The sequence below is a fragment of the Lemur catta genome, chromosome 4, assembly GCF_020740605.2.
Source record: "Lemur catta isolate mLemCat1 chromosome 4, mLemCat1.pri, whole genome shotgun sequence".
Lineage (NCBI taxonomy): Eukaryota > Metazoa > Chordata > Mammalia > Primates > Lemuridae > Lemur > Lemur catta.
This window is the reverse complement of record NC_059131.1, coordinates 71,113,613-71,135,017: the sequence shown is the minus strand read 5'-3', so window position 1 is coordinate 71,135,017 and position 21,405 is coordinate 71,113,613. Positions and strand designations below refer to the sequence as shown.

The following is a 21,405-nucleotide window of genomic DNA, read 5'->3' as shown; positions in this document are numbered from 1 at the left end:
AGATGATTCTGAAGAGCAGTTTCCCTAGGTCAGCAGTTTCCAAATGATTTGATCTCAGGATCCCTTTACACTACAAAAAATTAAGAACCCAAAAGAAGTTTGTGTGTCCTTTTTTTAATCAGGAATTTCTCAGTTTTGGAGACTAGCCCAAAGATCTATTACTACCTAGGTTATATCCATTGGTATTTACTATATTAAAAATTTTTTAAATTTATTTTAAAATACCTCCTAAAACAAAATAAATCCAGGGAGAAGGGTAGCATTCTGTAATTTTGCAAATCTCTTTAATGTCTGGCTTAATAAAAGACAGTTGGATTCTTTTATGTGTTTCTACATCCAATATTTTATGTCATTTGTGTTGAAGCCTTTTCAGGTAACTGTGGCTGTTCTATGATGCTATACCAAGACTCTACAAGTGGTAGTCTCTTAAAGGCAATGTGGAATCTGAAACCTTATCAATGCATTCTTCTACTCTTACATTTAAAGCCCACTGGCCTGTCTTACACTTTGAATGAATCTCTTACGCATGAATGATTTTGTAACATGCATTGGTCATTTGGAAAATTGTTCCAAATGTCCATGCATTTCACTACCAAAATGTCAGCCAAATAGCCAAGTCCAAATACCATAATTTGCTAGTTCCTTCAAGTAAAAACAGTATGCCATGAAGAACGGCTAATTCAGCTTGCAGCTCAGTTGCACAACTGCTTTCCTCGAGGCAGCCATACTTCAGTGTGCGGCAGAAGTGCTTTATGTATGCTTCCTATTTCTCAGAATATTAGAAGTATTCTCTAGAGTCAACATTTACTACAATTAATCATCTTTCTAGTTCTATCAAGGGCATTTCTAAGTGAAGGTGGCAATATTTTTACTCCGAGCACAAGGCAGTGAAGACTGGACTAGTTTGTTGCTACCAGCTCGATTCATGCCACAGTGCCAACAGGTGAACTCATGGGCCCTCCCTGCTTCAAAAAAAAAAAAAGGGGTCTTGGGATTCCCAGGGATATGCACACCACATTTTGAGAACCACTGCTCTAGGTACTGTCCCAGTTATTCTGAAATCTAAAATCTTTAGATACATGATTTCTATAGTGTAAAAACTTAAGGCTATAGCTTTGGGGGCCATCCTCACATCAAAACCCATTTAGAAGTGATGGTCAGAGACAACCTAGGTTAAGACTGAAGAACTGATTGCCTATGGCAGTGTTTCTCAATTTTTCTTCATTATCACTCCCCTAAGGAGCCTTATTAAATGTCTTTTTCCTAAACACCCCCACCAAAAAAATGTAATACCACAGATATGCTATGTTTATGTGCTGTGGGCTGTTAGAGGGCCACAAGCTATTGGCTCTAAGATATTTTTCCCCTCCCCCAATGAAGAACTAGTTTGCATCCCTGTTGAGAAATGTACAGCTTGTGTCGAGTAATAATTCCCTTCAGGATTTCCCCATTTATTTTTTTCGTATCCCCAGCTGCCATCACAGCATAATGGCACAAGGAGGTACGTGAGAGTTTCTAAGAGAAAGTAGAGGTGTCCCTCACTCTAAACAAGCCTACATTAAGACAAAAATTTCCTTCAATATTGACTAGATATTTTAAATGCAGGAACTTACCCAGAAATTGGGAAGGCAGGACCTATTTCAGATGAGGATTCACCATGGAAATATTTTAAATTGTGAATGCCTTATAAAGTAGGACTTGAGATTCAGCTGGGTTACTTTTATAAAGCTTACAACTTCAGAAAGGTCTGAGACACATATGCCCCATTTTATATATATAGTGATTACAAACAGTATATTCATCCCTCCCCCCAGGTTTAACACTGTGACCTAAAGCGAAATCTGTGGCACAGTAACAATGCACTGATGTTCTATAGCCCTTTACTATGGCCCTCAGGTCTAAGGAGGGGAAAGTTCTGTGGTCCACACCTCTACCCAAGTCCAAATAGAAGCCAGCCAAGTTAAATGAAGGTCAAGGATGCTCCTCCAGGTCCTCTCAGGGCCTGGAAAGGTCTTATGACATTTTCTGGGGAACCAATACTCTGTCCAAAGTCAAAGTAGCTCAGAGGCCTTCAGGCCGCTGATACTTCCAGAAGGCCACTTCCCCATCATCACTGCAGGAGGCCAGGAGCCCCTGCTCCTTGGGGTTCCAAGCCACACAGTTGACATCCTGGGAATGAGCCTGATGCAAGTGGGCTGTCAGGGAGAAGGTGGGCTGCTGTGGATCTGAGCCGGGATCCTCCTCAAACACTCGGATGGCATCATCCCCACAAGCTGTAGCCAGGGCCCCTGTCAGCTGACACCTGCGAGGAAGATGCACATCAGTGGGTAATGTAGGTGGCTCCTCCCTCCCCAACCTGGCTAATTAGGTAGGAAAGATTTGTTCTACATTGCCCAGCCTGTTCTCTTCCCAAACTTCATGCCTCACCTAAAAGTCTCTTACTGAGTTTCCCTGACTAATACAGAGCCACAAACATCACCCATCTAAGGCTTTGGGTGCTTCCATCTAGTACCCCCTCATATACTTACCCTAAAAAATGACATACAGTTCTGAACTGTACTTTTCTCTTAGCATAAGCAGTTTCCCATGTCATGAAGTATTCTCAACGCTTTTCTTCAAACACTGACCTAATAGGTTGTTGAGCTTTACCACATTTATTTAAGTTCACTTTTGTTGAGTAAATAGGTTGTTTCCACGTGTTTGCTAATGTAAAGCAAGCTTGGGTGCACATTAGTGTTTTCATTGTTTCAGATTATTTCCTAGGGATCAATTTTAAGGGCTGGAACTGCCCTCTGACATACTCTCCTATATAAATGGTGCAGCTTTTCTGGCCTGCATAAGGGCAGAGTCAGTGTTAGCAAACCATAAATACCCCAGCCACGAATCCACAAATTCAGTCATTTCTGAATAGTATGATGCCCTTACAGCCTGGGAGCTTAACCCAGGTGCAAGCTTAGGTCTGTTCCCTACTCCTGTGCATCCCAGGCCAGCCAGCTCTAAGCCAGCACGGTACAGCCAGGCCCGATCTGAAGAAATAGGGGTGGTTACTCTTAGTTCTTGTGCACTCCTTCAAGGTGGTAGAGTGCAGCATAGGTCATGACTTCTCTGAAATCCCTGCTATGGAGTGGGGGGCGGGATAGGGGTGGACATCTTACCAAGCAACATCATAAATGGTCCTGGAGTGGAAGCCAGACAAAGTGCAGATGCATTTCCAGCTGGGGTCAGAGCTGCTGCATGCCACGCCTGCAGGACAGACTTCTCTTAAGCTTAAGATGTTTCTATGTCCCAGGCATCTCAGGGGAGTAATTGAACCTCCCTCACCCCCACTTTCAATTATGATTCTGTGTCTCCATTCCTCTGTCCCCATCCTCGTTTATGTGCCTTACACACTGGCCAGACTGGCCTTTTTAAAGCAAAATTCTGAGAAGAAAATGTTCCTGTTCTGCTGCAGACTGTATCTAGCTACTTAGTTTGCCTTTGAAGGCTACCCATCAGCCAACCCAACTCACTTTATTCCTTCTCAACCCCTTTATATACTACATCCCATCTAAATGAATCACCATTCCTCCCGTAAGTCTAGGCATTCTCACCACCAATGCCTTTACTCACTGTTGGACTTTCACCTGGAATTCTTGTGTGAAAATTTCATGTTAAAATCCTACATATCCTTTTTTTTTTTTTTTTTTTGAGACAGAGTCTCACTTTGCTGCCCGGGCTAAAGTGCCATGGCGTCAGCCTATCTCACAGCAACCTCAAACTCCTGGGCTCAAGTGATCCTCCTGCCTCAGCCTCCCAAGTAGCTAGGACTATAGGCATGAGCCACCATGCCCGGCTAATTTTTTCTCTATATATTTTTAGATGTCCATATAATTTCTTTCTATTTTTTAGTAGAGATGGGGTCTCGCTCTTGCTCAGGCTGGTCACGAACTCCTGAACACAAATGATCCACCCGCCTTGGCCTCCCAGAGTGCTAGGATTACAGGCGTGAGCCACTGCGCCCGGCCCCCCTACATATCGTTTTAAATTGGATAAAATGGCTCTGTCCACAAAGCTTTCCTGGTTCTTCCAGCACTCAATCTGGTGCCCTCTTGTGGCACATTTTTTACCCCAATTTGCTACCATTCATGAATGTCCCTTAGCAGACTGTGAACCTCTGGAGCTCCACTATTGGACCCTCACCTTGTTCATTGCCTGGTAGATACTGGCACCAGATGCGCACGGTCCGGTCATCACTGCAAGATGCCAGGCGCTGGCCACTGGGGTCAAAGGCCAAGCTCCACACAGTGGATTCATGACCCTCAAGAGTAGCACAGCATACCCAATCATCCTCTTCCTCCCGGTAGAGCTTCACTGTGTCATCATAGCTCGCAGAGGCTAATAGCTAAGGGAACAGAAAAGGAGACCCAGCCTATATGGCCCAGGAAGTGCCTATGGCTCCAATACCTCTCCCTGACAGGATACGACAGTCCTAGGGATCTGTTTTTACAAAGTGACTAATGTTTTTTGGTCACAGATAGAGATCCCTGTGAAAGTCAGGTCAAGGCTGAAAAGCAGAGGCGGGCACAAGCCTGCACATCAGAGTTCCTTCCTACTAAGAGATCTTGCCTGACTCTTACCTCCTGGCTCGGGTGCCAAACCACATGCTTGACATCCTGTGTATGGGAGTTGAGGACACTGACACATTCATACTCATCTTCTTCATCAACTGTGGAAGAGGAAAAGAAAGGAACCCAAGAGCCAACCCTGTTAGCTACACAGAGGGGGATGTCAGTCAGGAGTTCCCAATTCCACCTGGACTCACCTTCCCAGACCCACACACTCTTATCTCGGCTGCAGGTGGCCAGGAGGTTGCCAGATGGGGCCCAAGCCACTGACTTGACCTCATTTTCATGGCCCTCAAGAGTAGTTACACACTGTGAAAAGGGAAGAGGGATGAGAATTAATGGTAGCTAAGACCCCTGGGGTCCTTCTCGTGGGTATAGCCCAACTGGCCCCGGATGGCTCAGGTTGCTGAACCAGCCCAGGGAAGCAAACAGGCAACAATCCTCGTCCCATCCAGCCTGGTTACCTCAAAGTCATCCTGGTTCTTCTTCCAAATGCAAGTGGTAGCATCAAAGCTAGCAGAAGCCAGGTAATTACCGCAGGGAGACCAGGCCACCTTCCGTACAGTGCGCTGGTGGCCTTCAGAAAGGACAGACTTGCAGATCCAGCTAACACCTAAAAGCAGAGGACAGGCCAAGCTCTGGAGCTGGGTGTGCAAGAAGGTGCAAAGCACCAACGAGCCGTTCAATAACGGGGTGGGGCTGGGGCTGGGGCTGGGGCGGGGGTGGGTGGTAGTATTGGAGCGAAGCTGGGGGCCAAAACTCAATCGGTGTATTTCACATATTTTTTAAACAACAAAGATGTAACTAACTCTACTTCTGGAGGCATCCTTCTAAACTACCAATGACTCCCAAAATGTCATCGGGATAAAATTTGAACCTGGCAGTCCAGTTGCAAGTTACTCTGCAGCCTACTTTCCCACCACATTTGTCTCCCCATTTTCCTGCCTCAGCAACCATCACAATTTCAACAGTTCCAGCCTGTCTGTTGACATTTTTGCTTCCCTTCCAGTACTTGCCAACTTCTTTGCCTGAAAATTCCTTCTCAGAGTGTCTAACGTGACTAGAAGGTCGCCTCTCCTCCCTTGGCCGGTAACCCTGTTCGAAGTCGACCTCCCCGGCAGGCTGCGCACTCACACTATGCGCAGGCGGAGGCCTCAGCGCCGGGGCTCGCGCAGCCAGGCCGGGCCTTACCCTCGGTGCCCCAGATGCGGATTGTCCGGTCGCCACCGCAGGAAGCCAGCAGGGTCCCCGCGGGGTTCCAGGCCAGGAACCAGCAGCGAGAGTCCGGGTGCGCCGGGACACGGCCCAGAAGCACCAGCGAGTCTTTCATGGTGGCCCGGCGCAGGATGAAGAGGAGATGGGCAGGATCAGTCGCGCCAACAGAGGGTCTCACCGCGCAAGTCTCCGCGACGCCCACTCCGGGCTCCGCGGCCGCCTGAGGCTCCCGCTTCCGCCCGAGGGCCCGGGTTGTCCTGGGAACTAAAGTGCCCGCGGCTACAGCCGCGCGGCCCCCTGGGAGTTGTAGTCGCTCCCCTCACCACCCCCAGCAGAAAGTATAGCGGCACCGCCTTGAACTATCAGTCCCGTGAGGCCCTGCGCAGAGCCGGCGGCACCGCCCAGGCTGTGACGCGACGGGGAGGAGGCGGGGACCCGGGGAGGCGGAGGCGGAGGCAGAGCAGGAGGAAGCCGGAAGTGCATAGGGTCCGGGTCGGTCCGGGCGTTGCGGGATTGGGGCCTGGAATCGCTCGGCCCCCGGCAGCTGAGAAGCCCGTGACAGGGCAGAGCGGCGCCATCCCAGCCCTGAGGACTGCTGACCGGTGAGGAACGGTGGGCGACGTGGGGAGAGCCCTTTCTCCTCACAGGTCGCACCCCAAAGCGCCGGTCCCAGATTACCCGTCCCCGGTCCCCGCGGCCCAGCCCGGTCCTCCGCCCCTCAGCACCCTCTGGCCGAGACCCCGGAGCGGGTATCTTCGCCACCAGCAGCCGATCTCCAGTACCTCCGCCCCCCACCCGGATCTGTCCATCTGGCCCGCGGCCCTCTTCGGGTTTTCGTCCTGCAGCCCCATTCCAAAGTCCCCCACCCCCGCCCCCCAATCGCCGCAGCCCTCCCGTCTCCTCTCAGTCCTAGGTCCCCCCGCCCCCCCGTTCTCCGGTGTCGGGCCTGACAGCCGCGCGCCTGCCTCACCTGCCGCGAACCCAGAGCATCGCTCTTTTCCCCGGGACAGACAGGCTCTGCGAGCCCCGCAGAGGTCGGCGGCGACCAGCAGCGACCGCAGAGCGACGGCGGGCGGCCCCGGGCATGTACGCCCCCGGAGGCGCAGGGCTGCCCGGCGGGCGCCGGCGGAGGAGCCCGGGAGGCAGCGCTCTGCCCAAGCAGCCGGAGCGTAGCCTGGCCTCGGCCCTGCCTGGGGCCCTGTCCATCACGGCGCTGTGCACTGCCCTCGCCGAGCCTGCCTGGTTGCACATCCACGGAGGCACCTGTTCCCGCCAGGAGCTGGGGGTCTCAGACGTGCTGGGGTACGTGCACCCGGACCTGCTGAAAGGTGAGGGCACTGCGCGCCGCCCCTCCAGGTCTCGGTGAGGGCCAGAAGGTGGTGTGGGCTGAAGCTAAGATAGCTAGGGGCAGGCACTTGGTTGAAGGAAACATCCCTATTCCTGTCTGGTGTTCATGCCCACCAGGTGGCTCTGTTTGGGGTCCGGCCGCTCATTAATTCCGATGTTATTCAGCTAAGTACCTACTCCTCACAGCCCTGCTAATCCAGACTGCTGCTATTTTAGGATTCTGCCGGAGGAAGGGCGCTGTACATTGAGAAGAGATAAAGGTGCTAGGTGTCACAATTAGCTTTCCCCTTCTAAGGAAGCTGTGGGATACGGGAAAGTTTCTTTGCTGCAGACTGGTTAGTGGAGGAATAGGAACTTTTAATATTACTAGGTTTTAAAAGATAGTTTAATGTTCTATGGTAACTGTATTTTTTTAGAGAAAAAGGGGGTCTGTGGCATTTTAGGTAATCAGAAATCAGTTCCATTGCCACTCTCAGTAAAACAGTTGGAATTTGGTTTTTGGAACCATTACAAGTGTGCCTGACTGAGGTAAGGTTGCTTTGTTCATTGTCATGCTTCCCAGCCAGGTAGACAGCTAAAGCCTGTAGGAGGGTTCCAGGGAGTCCCATAGTTGATCCTGACCAGTTTTGTCTCCAGAAGTGAGGTAAAGGCTGTGTGATATGAGGGCAGGACTGCACCACCTGGTTTTTACCCTAAAAAAGGTCAGTGGGCCCCAAACAGTCCTTAGCAACAACACTGTTCATCACCCCCAAGGTCTTTTGAACCATCTTGAAGGTCTTCTTATTTCCTCCCTTTGCTATTTGCTGGCTGTGACACATTCCAGATGTTTACTGCCCACATATCAGAACACTTCCTGTTAGATATGTGCACACTGGATTTGGTGAAAAGAGCCAAGTTCCCCCCTGTGTATTGGATCATATATTGCTTCTGCAGGTCTAGGCTGAAAAGCCTCATCCTTGTGGCCTAATGTCTTTCTTTCTCTTACTGTGTTCTCTTACTGTATTGCATCTCTCTTGCCTGTTAGAGGCTTTAGAGTGATTTTGTAGGGAACAGGTTGGGGGCTTCTGGTTTGTTTCTAGGCTACACAGTGATGATATCCTTTGCTGGAATGGCTCATTAAAACCAAAGTTACACACATGATGGAGGCCTTGTGATATGCAGCCTTTTCTCAAACATGTAACTGATGGCGCAGTGGGCATGAAGTTTGAGTGAGTCAGGATGATTTTCCCCTCAGCGCATCGCCCTAGACTTGCCTTCTTTGAAGCATAGCTGCCATGTTCCCTCCGCTTCGTGCAGGCTTTTGCATTTGATCCCGTGGTGTTTCAGTGTTTCAGGAATTCAGTGGTGTTTCAGTGTTTCAGGAATTCACTATTACTCACAAACTAGGCATGAGTTCCCAATGCTCACCTTTGCAGACCATCCCTGGCAGTGGGGAAGGGGGCTCATAACATTCACATGACGGAGGAAGACGCAGTCTCTCTCTCCATTAAGTGATCCCACATTCTTATTTCAGAGGTCTAGGAAGCTGTGGCCCAGAAAAGTGAAATGATCTCCTCAAGGCTACCCAGTTGGGGGTGGCATAGCTGAGAGTACCTTACATCTGTTGGTGCCAGTATAAAATGGTGCTGTCTCGTTTATGGTTTTTATCCTTTGTTTTACTTCAGCTGTCATAAGGAACGATCTCATGATCATTCCACATGGTGTACATCCTTGTCAAAGGCATGTTAAAAATAAAAATAAATTTTTGGTGCAGGTTTTCCTTTGTTCACATATGTATGTGCCCTTTCTAAGAAATTATTCAGACCAAATTTTGTCTTTGGCAAAGAGTGTTTCCTTAACCTTTATTGGTACATTTGTTTGCATGTTTAGAGATCTTAACCCATGTATGGTTTCTGCCTGCTCGCCTGTGGCCATCTCCTTGGCCGTTGCAAGCTAGGAATATTTTGTGCCTGTCAGTGGGAGAATTGAGGACACATGAGCTACCACAGAACAAGGTGAGGAATCAGAAGGTCACTAACTATGTCTCCTCTCCCTTCTCCCTGTACCTGCTGCTTTTTTGGTATCCAGTGGGCCTCAGACACATGGTATCTTGTGTGATTGTGCTGATCCTCAGGGCCTCACAGAGGCCCTGGAAGCATAGAGTATTTATTCCCCATTTCAGGAGGGAGCAGAGCAATCGCACACAGATATGGTGCACATAGATACTTCCAGAGGGAGAACAGCCCTTGCCAGTTCTCTGCAGGTGAGGGGAGTGGGCAGGCCCCAGGCTCAGAGCAGCCTTACCATGTCTCACCCCTGCCTGAGTGCCACACGTTGGCATTATGCTAAGCACACTCTATGCCTGCCTTTAGTTTCTTCTAGACAGCATCTTTATTCGGTGGGTGCTGTCATCAGCCCCACTTCACAAAGGTCGCCAGTCAGTGAGTTCAGGTAATTTGCTCAGGAGCACACAGCTAATCTGAGTGGCATCAACTCCAAAGTCCATACTCTTGCCACAACGCCTCAGTGCACACCAAGTTTCTTTTTTTTCCCATCTGAGTTGCCCAAGGCTTGTCACTTCCCTATTCTAGTTGAGTTTTATCACAAGCCCCGCCAAAGCTGTGCTTTTTACTATAACCTTGTCACCTCGGTGTTGGGGCTCAAGTTGATGAACCTGAGGCAAAGCCACTCACCCTCCCACTGTCATTCACAGAGCTTCAGAGGCTTTAGCCAATGCCAGCTGGCTCCAAAGATCCCCTTCTGGATTCTCCCCTCAGCCTCCCCAGGGGGTGCCTGCTTCTCACATAGCTGTTCAACCTGGGCTTGTATCCAGAGTGTACTCAGACCTTTAGTGGCTCCAGGGAGGGAGCCCCAGATCCTTTCTGCCTCCCAGCTGTGACCAGCAAAGGGCAGCACTGGCAACAGCCTCAAGAAGCGCCTTTGGAGAAAGAGGAAGTTTGGATTAGAAGCAAAATGAATCACAATTGACAACAGCCACTGGAAGATCACGGGCCTTCCAGGGAGGGCCCATGCACCTGAGGGGTGGTGACTGATGCAGCTGGCATTGCCAAGTCCTGCGGGGCCCGTCCTCCTCAGAGGCAGCTCTATTAGGACCATTAGTATCTGTGAGATGACCCGGCCAGGCACTAGAGGGCCCTGTCGGGGCCTATCTGGAAGCTAAAAACGTCATAGTGCAGAGAGGCCGAGCAGGTAGGATGGATGCATACAGAGAGAGATTGGGGAAGTGCTTCTAACTCCAGTGAGGAGGGAGGAAGATGAGACAGAATAGGGGAGCTGGTCAGAAGCCACTTTAGCCTTCCTTCCTGCAGCCTGTTTGGGTCAGGAGAGGTTAGAGCAATGGGCAGGTAGACAGGAAGAGCTGGGGCCTTCAAAACAAATCCAGCCCAGTGACTCACCAGTGACCTTGAGCAAAGTCAGTTCCTTGGGATCCTATTACATAGCAGCTGCCTTCTTCCCTGATGACTAGAGAGCACGGTCAAGCAATGTTTACCAAAATAAACAGGCCAGGGCACAAGTGGAGGATAGGCTGTGTTCTGGGTCTGGCCAGGGTGTATGGACTGCATCACTGGCTTGAACTTAAAGTTAGGACCCTGCCTGATGTGCCCTTTCTCTCCCACAAATAAAATTATACACACATAACCTTTGGGATTTTGTTTCTCCTACGGTCCTCTAGGGAGCAGATGTTTGTAGCCCTCCCTGCCGTATGATGTCTAGGAACGGAGGACAGAAAGGTGTTGAGATACTGACCCGCAGGAGAGTCTCTGAACTGGGTTCTGAGTGTGTCTGGGATAACTACACCTGCTCCTCCTGTGTGATCTGAGACCCTCTGATGAAAAGGCACCTGTGATATGGGGCCAGCTCCCAGGGTATCCATTAGCATCAGCCAAAGGGAGTTCACATTTGGCTTCCCCACTCACCCTGAGGGTTTGCTCATGGCTTTGGAGTGGAGAAAGGTAGTTCCGATGAAAGAAAACCTGTTTGAGTTTTGGGCCAAAAGCTACTTCTCTGTACCACATCGTCACTCCGGTGGGGCAGACCCTTAGTCTGGCTTTAGTAGGCTCCTTCTCTGGCCCACATTGACTGATGTGTGTAGTTGAGGAAGTTTCATAAGAAAGATAGACATGCCAGGGTGATGCCACTGTGGCCCCTGGTTAGTGGGCCAGTAACAGTATAGGTGGCTGCTCTTTCACAGGTATGGTGTCAGCTCCCAGCCTACCCGTGGTGGGAGGGGTGGACATTACTGCTTTCATTTGATCGATGAGAGAGCAGAGGTCTAGGGCAGTCAAGTGACTTGCTCAAGGTAACACATAGTCTGTAGTATACCTAGGATTTGGCACTAGGTCCAGAGCCTTTCTGGTATCCCAACCACTTCCAAGAGCTGGTCTCTGATGGCTATAATGCTATAGAAGCTTAGATACCCTACCAAGCAGGTTTTGCTCAATAATTCTTTATATGAGCACTTTTCATCACTTAATGACATAGCGAGACCTCTCCCCAGGTTCTTAGACTTTCCTTTTTTGCTTTTTTGTGAGATTTTGTGCTTCGAGCTATTCTTTTAGTGAGCTCAGCAGCTGCTGGCTCTAAGGATGGCTCTGACGGCATTCATATTGGCTTTTAACCCTTCATTCACATACAAGGCTTTAGGATTTGATTGACTGTCTCCAGGAAAACATAAAGTAGCTAACTCTGGTGCTTAGTGATTCCAAGTAGCACAATGCAGGGGAGCCTGACCCGGATTTGGAATCTAGCTCTGCACTGTGTGGCCTGAAGGAAGTCACTTTACCTCCTGGAGCCTCTGATTCCTCATCCGAGCTATGTGATGAATCTCCCACAGTGGCAGTGAGGATTAACTGAGATAACATTTGACCCATCTGTGTGCACAGGCCATTCCCGGAGGGGTATACAAGTCACCTCCAACAATGTTTGCCCCTGAGGAGGGGCAGATGGACATCTGGAAGGGAAGGGACATCCTCTCTGAAGCCTTTTATCATGTGCATGTCTTCCTTATTAAATGTATTATGAAACATAAGACATATAGTAATGTATGTAATGGATTTACATTTTTAAGGTTAATAAAATGAACATCCTTGTGTTCACCATCCAGTCAAAGAAAGAAAATAGTCTCTTTGAAGCCCCCACGTATTACTGTTTTCACTTTGAGAGCCTGGCTGCATTAAGTAATGCAAGTGGAATCTGACACAGCCTGCTGCAGAGCGGCATGTGACCTCTGGCAGGTTATTCTTGGAAGCACTAGAAAAACACTTTCGTCCTGCTCCATCACTGCCACATGCCACGTGGACCCCAAGGACTATCTCAGAGAGCTTTTAACAATATTCAAAATAAAGCCAGGAGATAGCCCCTCTCTCCTAGAGCTTTTCTTTCAGTGAGGCCCTGTGCGCTGGCTAAGGCTGTGCGGGGCTGGATTAAATGAAGGCTGGTCCCGGTTGCTGGCAGAGCTCACACACAGGCAAGCTTCCTGGCAGTAGGCAGTTACCCAGGCTGGATGCTTGGGACCAAAACAGATGGTCAGCAGATAAGAGATCATGACAGATAGCTCTGAGGGTGGCTTGGTGGGTGACCCAAAGCCCAGACGGGGGCATATGAGCCTCCATCTGGGCCCAGCTAGCATCTGCTTGGTGAATTCTGAACTTGACACAGGTATGCATGCTCAGTCACAAAGGCCCAGGGCCACCCTCTGCCCAAGACCCCATAATGCCAGCATCTGCTGGCTTGAGTCAGCTTTGTTGAGATTAGGTCCCCTCCCCAGGTTCTTGGACTTTCCTTCCTCGGTCCACTTTCCTCTGAGGTCTGGGACCAGTGTTTCTTGAAGTGTAGGGCTTGGACTACCTGCATGGAGGTTACCTGGGCTGTTTTTTAAAAATTAAGATTCCTAGGCTCTGCTCCAGACCTAGAACTCAGACTCACTAGGCGAGGTAGCTTGCCTGTAATCCCAGAGTTTTGAGAGGCTGAGGCGGGAGGATCGCTTGAGGCCAGGAGTTCCATACTAGCCTGGGCAACACAGTGAGATCTCATCTGTACTAAAAAAAAAAAAAAAAGAAAGAAAGAAAGGAAAAAAAAAATTAGGTCATTAAATATGAAATGTCCAATTTTAAATCAAAAGCATAGTTTACTGTATCTCAAACAAGAAGCAGTATGATTAATCAAAGTATGTGCCTAAACTGTCGACACAGTTTTGCCATCTTAACAGTAGCTAGTTTATGCCAGCAGCAAAGAAGCCTAGAGAACATGTGGCAATGAAATCACCAAAGGCATTTTCCATAGCTTGTTGAGAATTGAATATTTTTCCTTGCAAGAAATGGTCCAAAGCCTCCAAGAAGTGGTTAGTCAGTTGGTGCAAGGTCTGGTGAATATGGTGGATGACAGAGAGTTTCCAAGTCCAGCTTCTGTAGTTTGAGCAGCATTGTTTTTTGTGACATGTGGTCTTGCAAGAGGATTGGACTGTCTGTATTGACCAATCTCGGCTGCTTAATCACAAGCATCCTCATCATTTCATCCAACTGGTTGTAGTAGACATCTGCTGTAATGGAGTGACTAGATTTCATGAAGCTGTAGTGGGTAATACCAGCGGTGGACCACCAAACAGACACCATGGGCTTTTTGTGATGAATGTTTGGTTTGGACTGAGTTTTGGCACTTCCTCTTTATCCAACCATTGTGCCAAATGCTTTTGATTGTCAAAAAGGATCCATTTTTCATCACACATAACAATACGATATAGAAATGTTTCACCTTTATGTCATGACAACAAAGAAAGGCAAGCTTCGAGATGATTTCTCTGCAGATACTCGTTTAATTCACGCAGAACCTATCCATCCAGCTTCTTTACCTTGTCCATTTGTTTCAAATGGTCCAATATTGTTGGAATAGTAACATCAAACCTTGCTGCTTATTCATGTGTAGGTTGAGATGGATTCGCTTTCACTACAGCTTTCAGCTCATCATTATCCACCTTGGTCTCAGGTCGCCCACGTGGCTCATTTTCAAGATTAAAATCACCAGAATGGAACTTCTCAAACCAGCAATATATTGTGCGTTCATTAGCTACATCTTTCCCAAACACTTTGCTGATATTTTGAGCTGTCTGCATTGGTTCTGTGATGGAACTCATATTAGAAAATAACACGCGAGGCCAGCCTGAGCAAGAGTGAGACCCCATCTCTATTAAAAATAGAAAGAAATTAGCTGGACAACTAAAAATATATATAGAAAAAATGAGCCAGACATGGTGGCGCATGCCTGTAGTTCCAGCTACTTGGGAGGCTGAGGCAGAAGGATTGCTTAAGCCCAGGAGTTTGAGGTTGCTGTGAGCTAGGCTGACGCCATGGCACTCTAGCCTGGGCAACAAAGTGAGACTCTGTCTTAAAATAATAAAAAAAAAAAAAGAAAGAAAATAACACGAATTTTTGACTTATGTATGGTTTCACAAAAATTGCTCTAAAAAAAATTTGAAAGATAATCACAAGCCAAAATGTGCATTTGCAAGACTGAGGATGTACCTTCACAATAAGAATAAAACAAGAAGTGTCAAAGAGAAATGTTAAGAGATATCAAACTTAGTACTTAAGGAAATCGGACATTTCATACTTAGTAACCTAATAAAAAAATTAAATTATGCTTCCTGGTGGTCTAGTGGTTAGGATTCAGCACTCTCAGACTCTCTGGGGGCCTAAGAACATGCTTTCTCACCTAGCACCCCAGTGGTGTGGATGTGCGCTAGAGGCTGGTGATCACCACCTTACACAGCCTGTGATCAAGTTTAGGAAAGGAGTCTATAGCCTGAGCCCTTTCCAAATTTTCCTAAATCACTTGGTAACCCGCAGCCTAAATGAAAGAAGAGCTTGCCAATGGCAAGAAAAGGGGAGGATGAGGAAGTTAAGGCCCATTTCCTACTTTTATTAAGACTTGGAATAGGCCAGGCGCAGTGGCTCACGCCTGTAATCCTAGCACTCTGGGAGGCCGAGGCGGGTGGATCGCTCGAGGTCAGGAGTTCGAGACCAGCCTGAGCGAGACCTCGTCTCTACTAAAAATAGAAATAAAAATTATCTGGCCAACTAAAAATATATATAGAAAAAATTAGGCAGGCATGGTGGCGCATGCCTGTAGTCCCAGCTACTCGGGAGGCTGAGGCAGTAGGATCGCTTAAGCCCAGGAGTTTGAGGTTGCTGTGAGCTAGGCTGATGCCATGGCACTCACTCTAGCCCGGGCAACAAAGTGAGACTCTGTCTCAAAAAAAAAAAAAAAAAAAAAAAAAAAAAAGACTTGGAATAGTTATTCATGGCCTGGTTTCTTTCTGGATCAGCCTTTATTCTATTGTATCCTTCTGGAAGCTATGGCAGTTTGCATAGCTATCAAAGGAGATTGACAGTGTTGTCTAATTGAAATTTTTTTAAAATCAGTATTAAAGTACTGGAAGGAAATACAAGTTGCTCTGTGTGTCTGGTGCGTGGTTGTCATCCTGGGATCTCCCTTCACCGTGACCCTAGGGACTCCTTGAATGTTGTGTCTCCTGTTTCAGTGTCTTCCTTTTCCTTGATTTACTCCCTTATTTTGGTAGCGTGTGCACCCTTTGATGCTGTTAATTTCTTAGCCTTTTGGGGATTTTGTGGTGTACAGCTAGTTGCTGCCTAGCTTTTCCCACTGCTGGCTTACCTTCAGCTCTGTTGAGTCTGCGCAGTCATCGTAGGTAGCACTAAATCTCTTTACCTTCCAGTTTTCAGAATTTTGTTTTGCACCTCCCTTTCTTTTATGTGGGTTTATGCCTTTTAAAAAAATTGTTTTCTTTTGTTCTGGTAGGGTTCAGGGAGGGAGCAAAAATAAATGTGACGGTGCCAGTGCTCCATCTTTCCTAATTTATTTAACACATTCTTGTAGTTATGTACTTTTCTGAATTGCCTCAACTTCTTTTTTCCCCTTTTCTTTATTTAATTTTATTATTGTGGTAAAATCATAAAAATTAGCATTTTAACCATTTTTAAGTGTACTGTTCAATGACGTTAAGTTTGTTCACATGTTGTACAAGCATCACTGCTGTCCATTTCCAGAACTTTTTCGTCATCCCAGACTGAATCTCTGTACGCATAAAATCTGCGGTCTCCAACTCCGGGCCACAGCCTGTTAGGAACTGGCCTGCGTATCCCCACCTGAGCTCTGTGCCCCCATCCCTGGAAAAATTGTCTTCCCAGCCCCTGGCAACCACTACTCTACTTTCTGTCTGTATGGATTTGACTATTCTAGGCATCTTATATGAGTGTAATCATACAATATTTGTCTTTGTGTGTTTGGCTTATTTCACTTAGCTTAGCTTCTTCAAGTTGAACTACTTTTTGGAACAAAAAGGGAATGAATGAGTAAATGGGGAATCAGCATTAACTGATCTTTGGCCTTAGCCTTTCTGGTTGTCTCAGCTTAGAAGTCAGGCTTTCCCTGTCAGCCCAAAGCGTCCTTTAGCAGAATGGGTTAACATGACAGATTAATTGTCAGGATCTTTAAAAATAGAAGAGCATGGCAAGTACAACAAAGTGGAATCCTGCACTTAGACTAGTCTTGTTGGAAAGAGAAGGACTTGAAGTACAGGGGAGCAGTTGATCCAGGGTTCCTGTCTCCTAATGTGGAGGTTGTTCCAGCTCCTTTGCAGACCAGCTAGGAGTAAGAGCTAAGATAGGGTCCTCCGGTACTCACCTGGCTCCCCAGGACTGTGGTGGAGGGGGATTGAGCTCCTTCCTGGGTGGGGACTTCGTGCACCAGGGTGTTACTTGGGACCCTGAAAGTTTGCTTCTCCCTCCACAGATTTCTGCATGAATCCCCAGACAGTGCTGCTCCTGCGGGTCATCGCTGCCTTCTGCTTCCTCGGCATCCTGTGTAGTCTCTCTGCGTTCCTTCTGGATGTCTTTGGGCCCAAGCACCCAGCCCTGAAGATCACCCGTCGCTACGCCTTTGCCCACATACTAACCGGTAAGCCCAGGGCCTGCTCATAGTGGCAGAGGAACTGCCACCAGGCAGTGCACACTATCTGGAGTTGCAGATGGGGACTCGGATTTCTATGAGCAGACACTGTTCCAGGTGCTCATGTGAAAAGCTCTAGGCCGGGCGTGGTGGCTCACGCCTGTAATCCTAGCACTCTGGGAGGCCGAGGCAGGTGGATCGCTCAAGGTCAGGAGTTCGAGACCAGCCTGAGCAAGAGTGAGACCCCGTCTCTACTAAAAAAATAGAAAGAAATTATCTGGCCAACTAAAATATATATAGAAAAAATTAGCCAGGCGTGGTGGCGCATGCCTGTAGTCCCAGCTACTCGGGAAGCTGAGGCAGTGGGATCACTTAAGCCCAGGAGTCTGAGGTTGCTGTGAGCTAGGCTGACGCCATGGCACTCACTCTAGCCCGGGCAACAAAGCGAGACTCTGTCTCAAAAAAAAAAAAAAAAAAGAAAAGCTCTAGCCTTTCACAGAGCATTAGGGTGTGTTAGTAGCTTGCTTCAGTCATTTGCGTGTACCCTTGCCAGGATCACAAGCGCACCGAGCCCAGCTGTAGAGAAGGAATGTTCTTAGAATTCCGCAAGAAATCTCAAGACTCTCTAAAAGTGGCATTTGTAGCTTAGCCGAGCTCAGTGCCTGGAATGAGCAAGGAAGGAACCAGGCTGTCTCCCCGTGTCTCCCATAGTTCATGGTGGAATTCTCTCCATGCCACCTTCCTGCCTCCCTGCAGACCAGCCTTCCCTGCTGGTACATGGCTGCACGCCTCCCTCATGACCAGGCTGGTGTGTCGATTTGATTTGTGGTGGTGTCAACTCCAGCTCCCAAACTGCATGACCTTATCTATTCCTTTTAAGTACCCAAAACATCCAGTGGTTTTAGTATCCCAGCTGCAAGAGAATCTGATCTAGATGGGGTCCCAGGCCAAGAATCCCTGGCCAAGGGAGCTCCTCCTTGCAGGGTCTGGGGTTTTGGGTAGAGAGGCTATGATTGGTTCCTAAAGCATCCTCGCTGCAGGGTGCCTGCTAATCTGCTTTCTGTGCTGTCCTCTGTCCCCTAGTCCTACAGTGTGCCACCGTCATCGGCTTCTCTTACTGGGCTTCTGAACTCATCTTGGCCCAGCAGCAGCAACATAAGAAGTACCATGGCTCCCAGGTCTATGTCACCTTTGCCGTTAGCTTCTATCTGGTGGCAGGAGCCGGTGGGGCCTCAATCCTGGCCACAGCAGCCAACCTCCTGCGCCACTACCCGACAGAGGAAGAAGAGCAGGCGCTGGAGCTACTCTCCGAGATGGAGGAGAATGAGCCCTACCCAGCGGAGTATGAGGTCATCAACCAATTCCAGCCGCCCCCAGCCTACACACCCTAGTGCCCACCGTGGGCTTTCTTCCTCGGCAGTCCTCCCCGACTCTGCAGCTCCTCTTATACCCAGAGGAGCCCCTTTTCCCAGCAGGCCTCACTGGTAGGATCCTGACCATTGTCACCAAAACTTCCTAAGAGAGACTCTGCCTTTAGGGTTGTCCATGTAGCCCTGCTGTCGACACCTGAGGTTCATTGATTTTATATAATGCACTGTCTCCCCTCCTGCCACCTTCTGTTCCCTTCACGTTCACTAGTCATTACCAACCAGGGATGTCATATAAGTTTTCTCCCCTCACGGACCATATCTTTAGGATTGGGACTTTTCCTTAGGGAGCTGCTGATAGTGGACAGTCCCAGATGGAAGTATCAACAGGGCCCAAGGGGAAGGGGACTGTGCCCTGCGGGCTCACTTCACAGGGATCAATGATTCCACAGCTGTAGCTCTGGGCTGGCCGCCCCTCACCCCCGGCCCTCATTCCTTCTCGGAGTGCTCTAATACCAGGCTGCCCACTCCGTGGAGTTCTCTGCACTTTAGCCTTTGGACTTCTCTTCACATGTGTTCTGGTTTTGTGGGGAGAAGGACCCGGTGTGGGGGAAGCAAAGCAGTTGCTCTCCCCGCCCTGCCCTTGCTTTGTGTGGCTGGAGCCCAGGCCACGAGAGCAGAAGCTGGTCTCCTGGTGCCTGTCAAGGATCAGAGGGGAACTAGATCTCCCCACTCCCTTCACCTTTTAAATGTGAGTTGTCTTAAAAAGAAAAAACCAAGCAGCAGCAACAATATTCTCTTTTTAAAATAGGGACAAATCTGTTGTTTTTCAGAAACATGTCCTATTCCTTTTGGCACTGCAATATTTTGGGCCAAAGCTCCTTCCAAGCCCATGAGTAGTTCCTCCCTGAGTCTCTCCCCGCAGAATGCAGCCTCCCTTCCCTTGCTCTTCCCTCCCAGTGACGGTGGCTTCCTGGGGCCTTCCTGTGGAACCCAGAGGCGCTGAGGACTGTGGCCTGGCTGGCCGGCCAGCGTGGTGCTCCTCAGGACTGCGGCACTGAGATGAAACCTGGCCTCAGTTCGGGAACAGGGGCCACAACAGGGCAGGAACTCATTGCATAGGAACCACAACCAGTGGGGCCCCATCGTGTGAGGTGCCAGACCACACTAGCAGGCCTGGCTGTATCTTTCAGGCTCAGCATGTCCCCTAGACTGTGAATTGGGGCTACAGCTTGCTGCATGCCCCTCTCCCCTTCTTGAATGTACTCTGATCTTGCAGTGTGCTACTGGCTCTTTCTTGCCCAGCCAACACCCTGACTACCCTTTTTGCTCTGGGTCTTGCAGAATTTTCTGCCCTGAGATGTGGGGCATAAAGTGGGCAAAACTTGAAAGATCTTCAGTGCAGATCCAGATGGCCACTCTCGTCGTTAAATTACTAGCTTCTTTGGAATCAGTGTCCAGTGCTGAGCTGAAAAGGAGACGGATTCCAATCTCCTCCCACCCTTAAGGCTATAGACAGTTCCAGGAAGACTGGAGAATGGACACTACTGTTGAGCTGTGGCTAGAAGGGGACTGTCATGTCCCTGTCCTTTAACCAGATTGGCTGGGGATGTCTGGATAGATGCCAGTGTGAGTGGTGAAGACCATGTCTGCACATGAGTTGGGGCAGCTGCTTGGAATTCACTGCTGTGATGCCAAAGCGTGTCCCAAGGCGACTCTCCCACTCTTCCAGACTCTTCTCTTAGGCAAGAAAGGCTGCCTGCTGTATGATACCTGAGCACAAAGCCAAGGAGCTGCATTAAGTCTGTCTTTCTGTAAAGTCCTGAGTTTGTCATTGGCAGATTTCTGAGGTGTGGCTAGCTCTCTCTGACCGTGGGCGTCTGAGTGGGCAGGCCAGAAGACCGGACACTGAACACGCATGCCAAAGTGGCCGGTCATCTCATTCGGACCTGGACATGACCCTGTGGACTGTTCCATGTGATTCGGAACCCACTTTTTATTAGCTTCCCAATGCCTCTGGCCTTTCTCTTTTCCCCTGCCATCCTGCCACTGATAGTTTGTCATATAAATTCCCCTGGTTGTGTTTTTTTTTTCTAGGAAAAAAATTAAAAAGCAAAACAAAACAAAAAACCCAGAAACCACAAATAAGAATGTAAATGCCAATGGATGCCTGTCATTTGTTGCAATTTGCCTAATTTGGTTTGTTCTCTTCCTCTTGGAAAAGCAGGAGACATTGATGAAGCTGTAATTAATAGACAGTTAGAAGGGACTTGGCACATGCCTGCTCCATGCATGGCATTTTCACCTCCAGAGCCTCCTAATCCTGCCAACTTCCACGCAGGAAATTTCTAGGTCCCATAGCTAGAAACAACAGATGACTCCTGCTCAAGTCCTCAACTTCAAACCCTGAGTTCTTCTCGTTGCATCACCTGGTTAGCTGCAGAAGAGAGATGTCTTTGGATTGTGGCTTGCTGAAGAAACTGCACTTTCTTTGAAACCATAGGGAATGACCCTGGGAGAGGCATGGGAACAGGGCAGTTTGGGTGTGTGACCCGTAGAAAAGCTCCGCAGGGGCAATGCCAGTCCTCGATGATTGCCCACATTCTCTCCATTCAGCCCACACACCAGGCCCCAAGTGTGTGTCATGGTAAAAGAGCTTAGGGCTCCCTTTGGGGAGCAGCCCATTTAGGGGTTCTTTTTTTTTCTGGGAGCAGTACACATCTTTCCAATTTCATGTCATTTAGACATTTATGAAGGGCCTTTTGGGTTGTGCTCAAAGCACTATTAGGCACCATGAGAGAAATACAGTGAGTGATTGGGGCTCTCTCCAAGTCCTCTCTCATTCAGGAGATGGACTCGTTCACAGAAAGGCAGGGTGAAGTGAGTGGTCAGCTGGGAAAAGTGCTGTG

At 48.7% G+C, this 21,405-nt stretch overlaps 2 protein-coding genes across 4 annotated transcripts; one reads left to right on the top strand and one right to left on the bottom strand.

The window, feature by feature from the left end:
- Positions 1-267: 267 nt before the first annotated feature.
- On the bottom strand, positions 268-6,166 carry CIAO1 (cytosolic iron-sulfur assembly component 1). The gene is made up of 7 exons (XM_045550124.1): positions 5,796-6,166; positions 5,069-5,217; positions 4,802-4,913; positions 4,617-4,705; positions 4,180-4,381; positions 3,156-3,243; positions 268-2,302 (listed from the first exon to the last, which is right to left on the bottom strand). The coding sequence occupies exons 1-7, from the start codon at positions 5,932-5,934 to the stop codon at positions 2,062-2,064; spliced, it is 1,020 nt and encodes a 339-aa protein (XP_045406080.1). The 5' UTR covers positions 5,935-6,166; the 3' UTR covers positions 268-2,061.
- A 104-nt stretch (positions 6,167-6,270) lies between these two features.
- On the top strand, positions 6,271-20,672 carry TMEM127 (transmembrane protein 127). 3 transcript variants are annotated; one of them, XM_045550121.1, is made up of 4 exons: positions 6,271-6,421; positions 6,830-7,147; positions 16,974-17,138; positions 18,213-20,672. In XM_045550121.1, the coding sequence occupies exons 2-4, from the start codon at positions 6,904-6,906 to the stop codon at positions 18,518-18,520; spliced, it is 717 nt and encodes a 238-aa protein (XP_045406077.1). In that variant the 5' UTR covers positions 6,271-6,421; positions 6,830-6,903; the 3' UTR covers positions 18,521-20,672. The 3 variants fall into 3 exon arrangements, with proteins under 3 accessions (XP_045406077.1, XP_045406078.1, XP_045406076.1); XM_045550122.1 differs by having other exon boundaries at positions 6,733-7,147; XM_045550120.1 differs by having other exon boundaries at positions 6,727-7,147.
- Positions 20,673-21,405: the final 733 nt, after the last annotated feature.

Excerpts from the sequence above, each read along its gene's own strand:
- TMEM127 (XM_045550121.1), top strand. The coding sequence starts at position 6,904 with ATGTACGCCCCCGGAGGCGCAGGGCTGCCCGGCGGGCGCCGGCGGAGG. Across the intron at positions 7,148-16,973 it reads GCACCCGGACCTGCTGAAAG|ATTTCTGCATGAATCCCCAG; the intron begins GTGAGGGCACTG and ends CTCCCTCCACAG. Across the intron at positions 17,139-18,212 it reads CTTTGCCCACATACTAACCG|TCCTACAGTGTGCCACCGTC; the intron begins GTAAGCCCAGGG and ends TCTGTCCCCTAG.
- CIAO1 (XM_045550124.1), bottom strand. The coding sequence starts at position 5,934 with ATGAAAGACTCGCTGGTGCTTCTGGGCCGTGTCCCGGCGCACCCGGAC. Across the intron at positions 4,706-4,801 it reads GAGTGTGTGGGTCTGGGAAG|TTGATGAAGAAGATGAGTAT; the intron begins GTGAGTCCAGGT and ends CCTCTTCCACAG. Across the intron at positions 2,303-3,155 it reads ACCATTTATGATGTTGCTTG|GTGTCAGCTGACAGGGGCCC; the intron begins GTAAGATGTCCA and ends TCTTCCTCGCAG.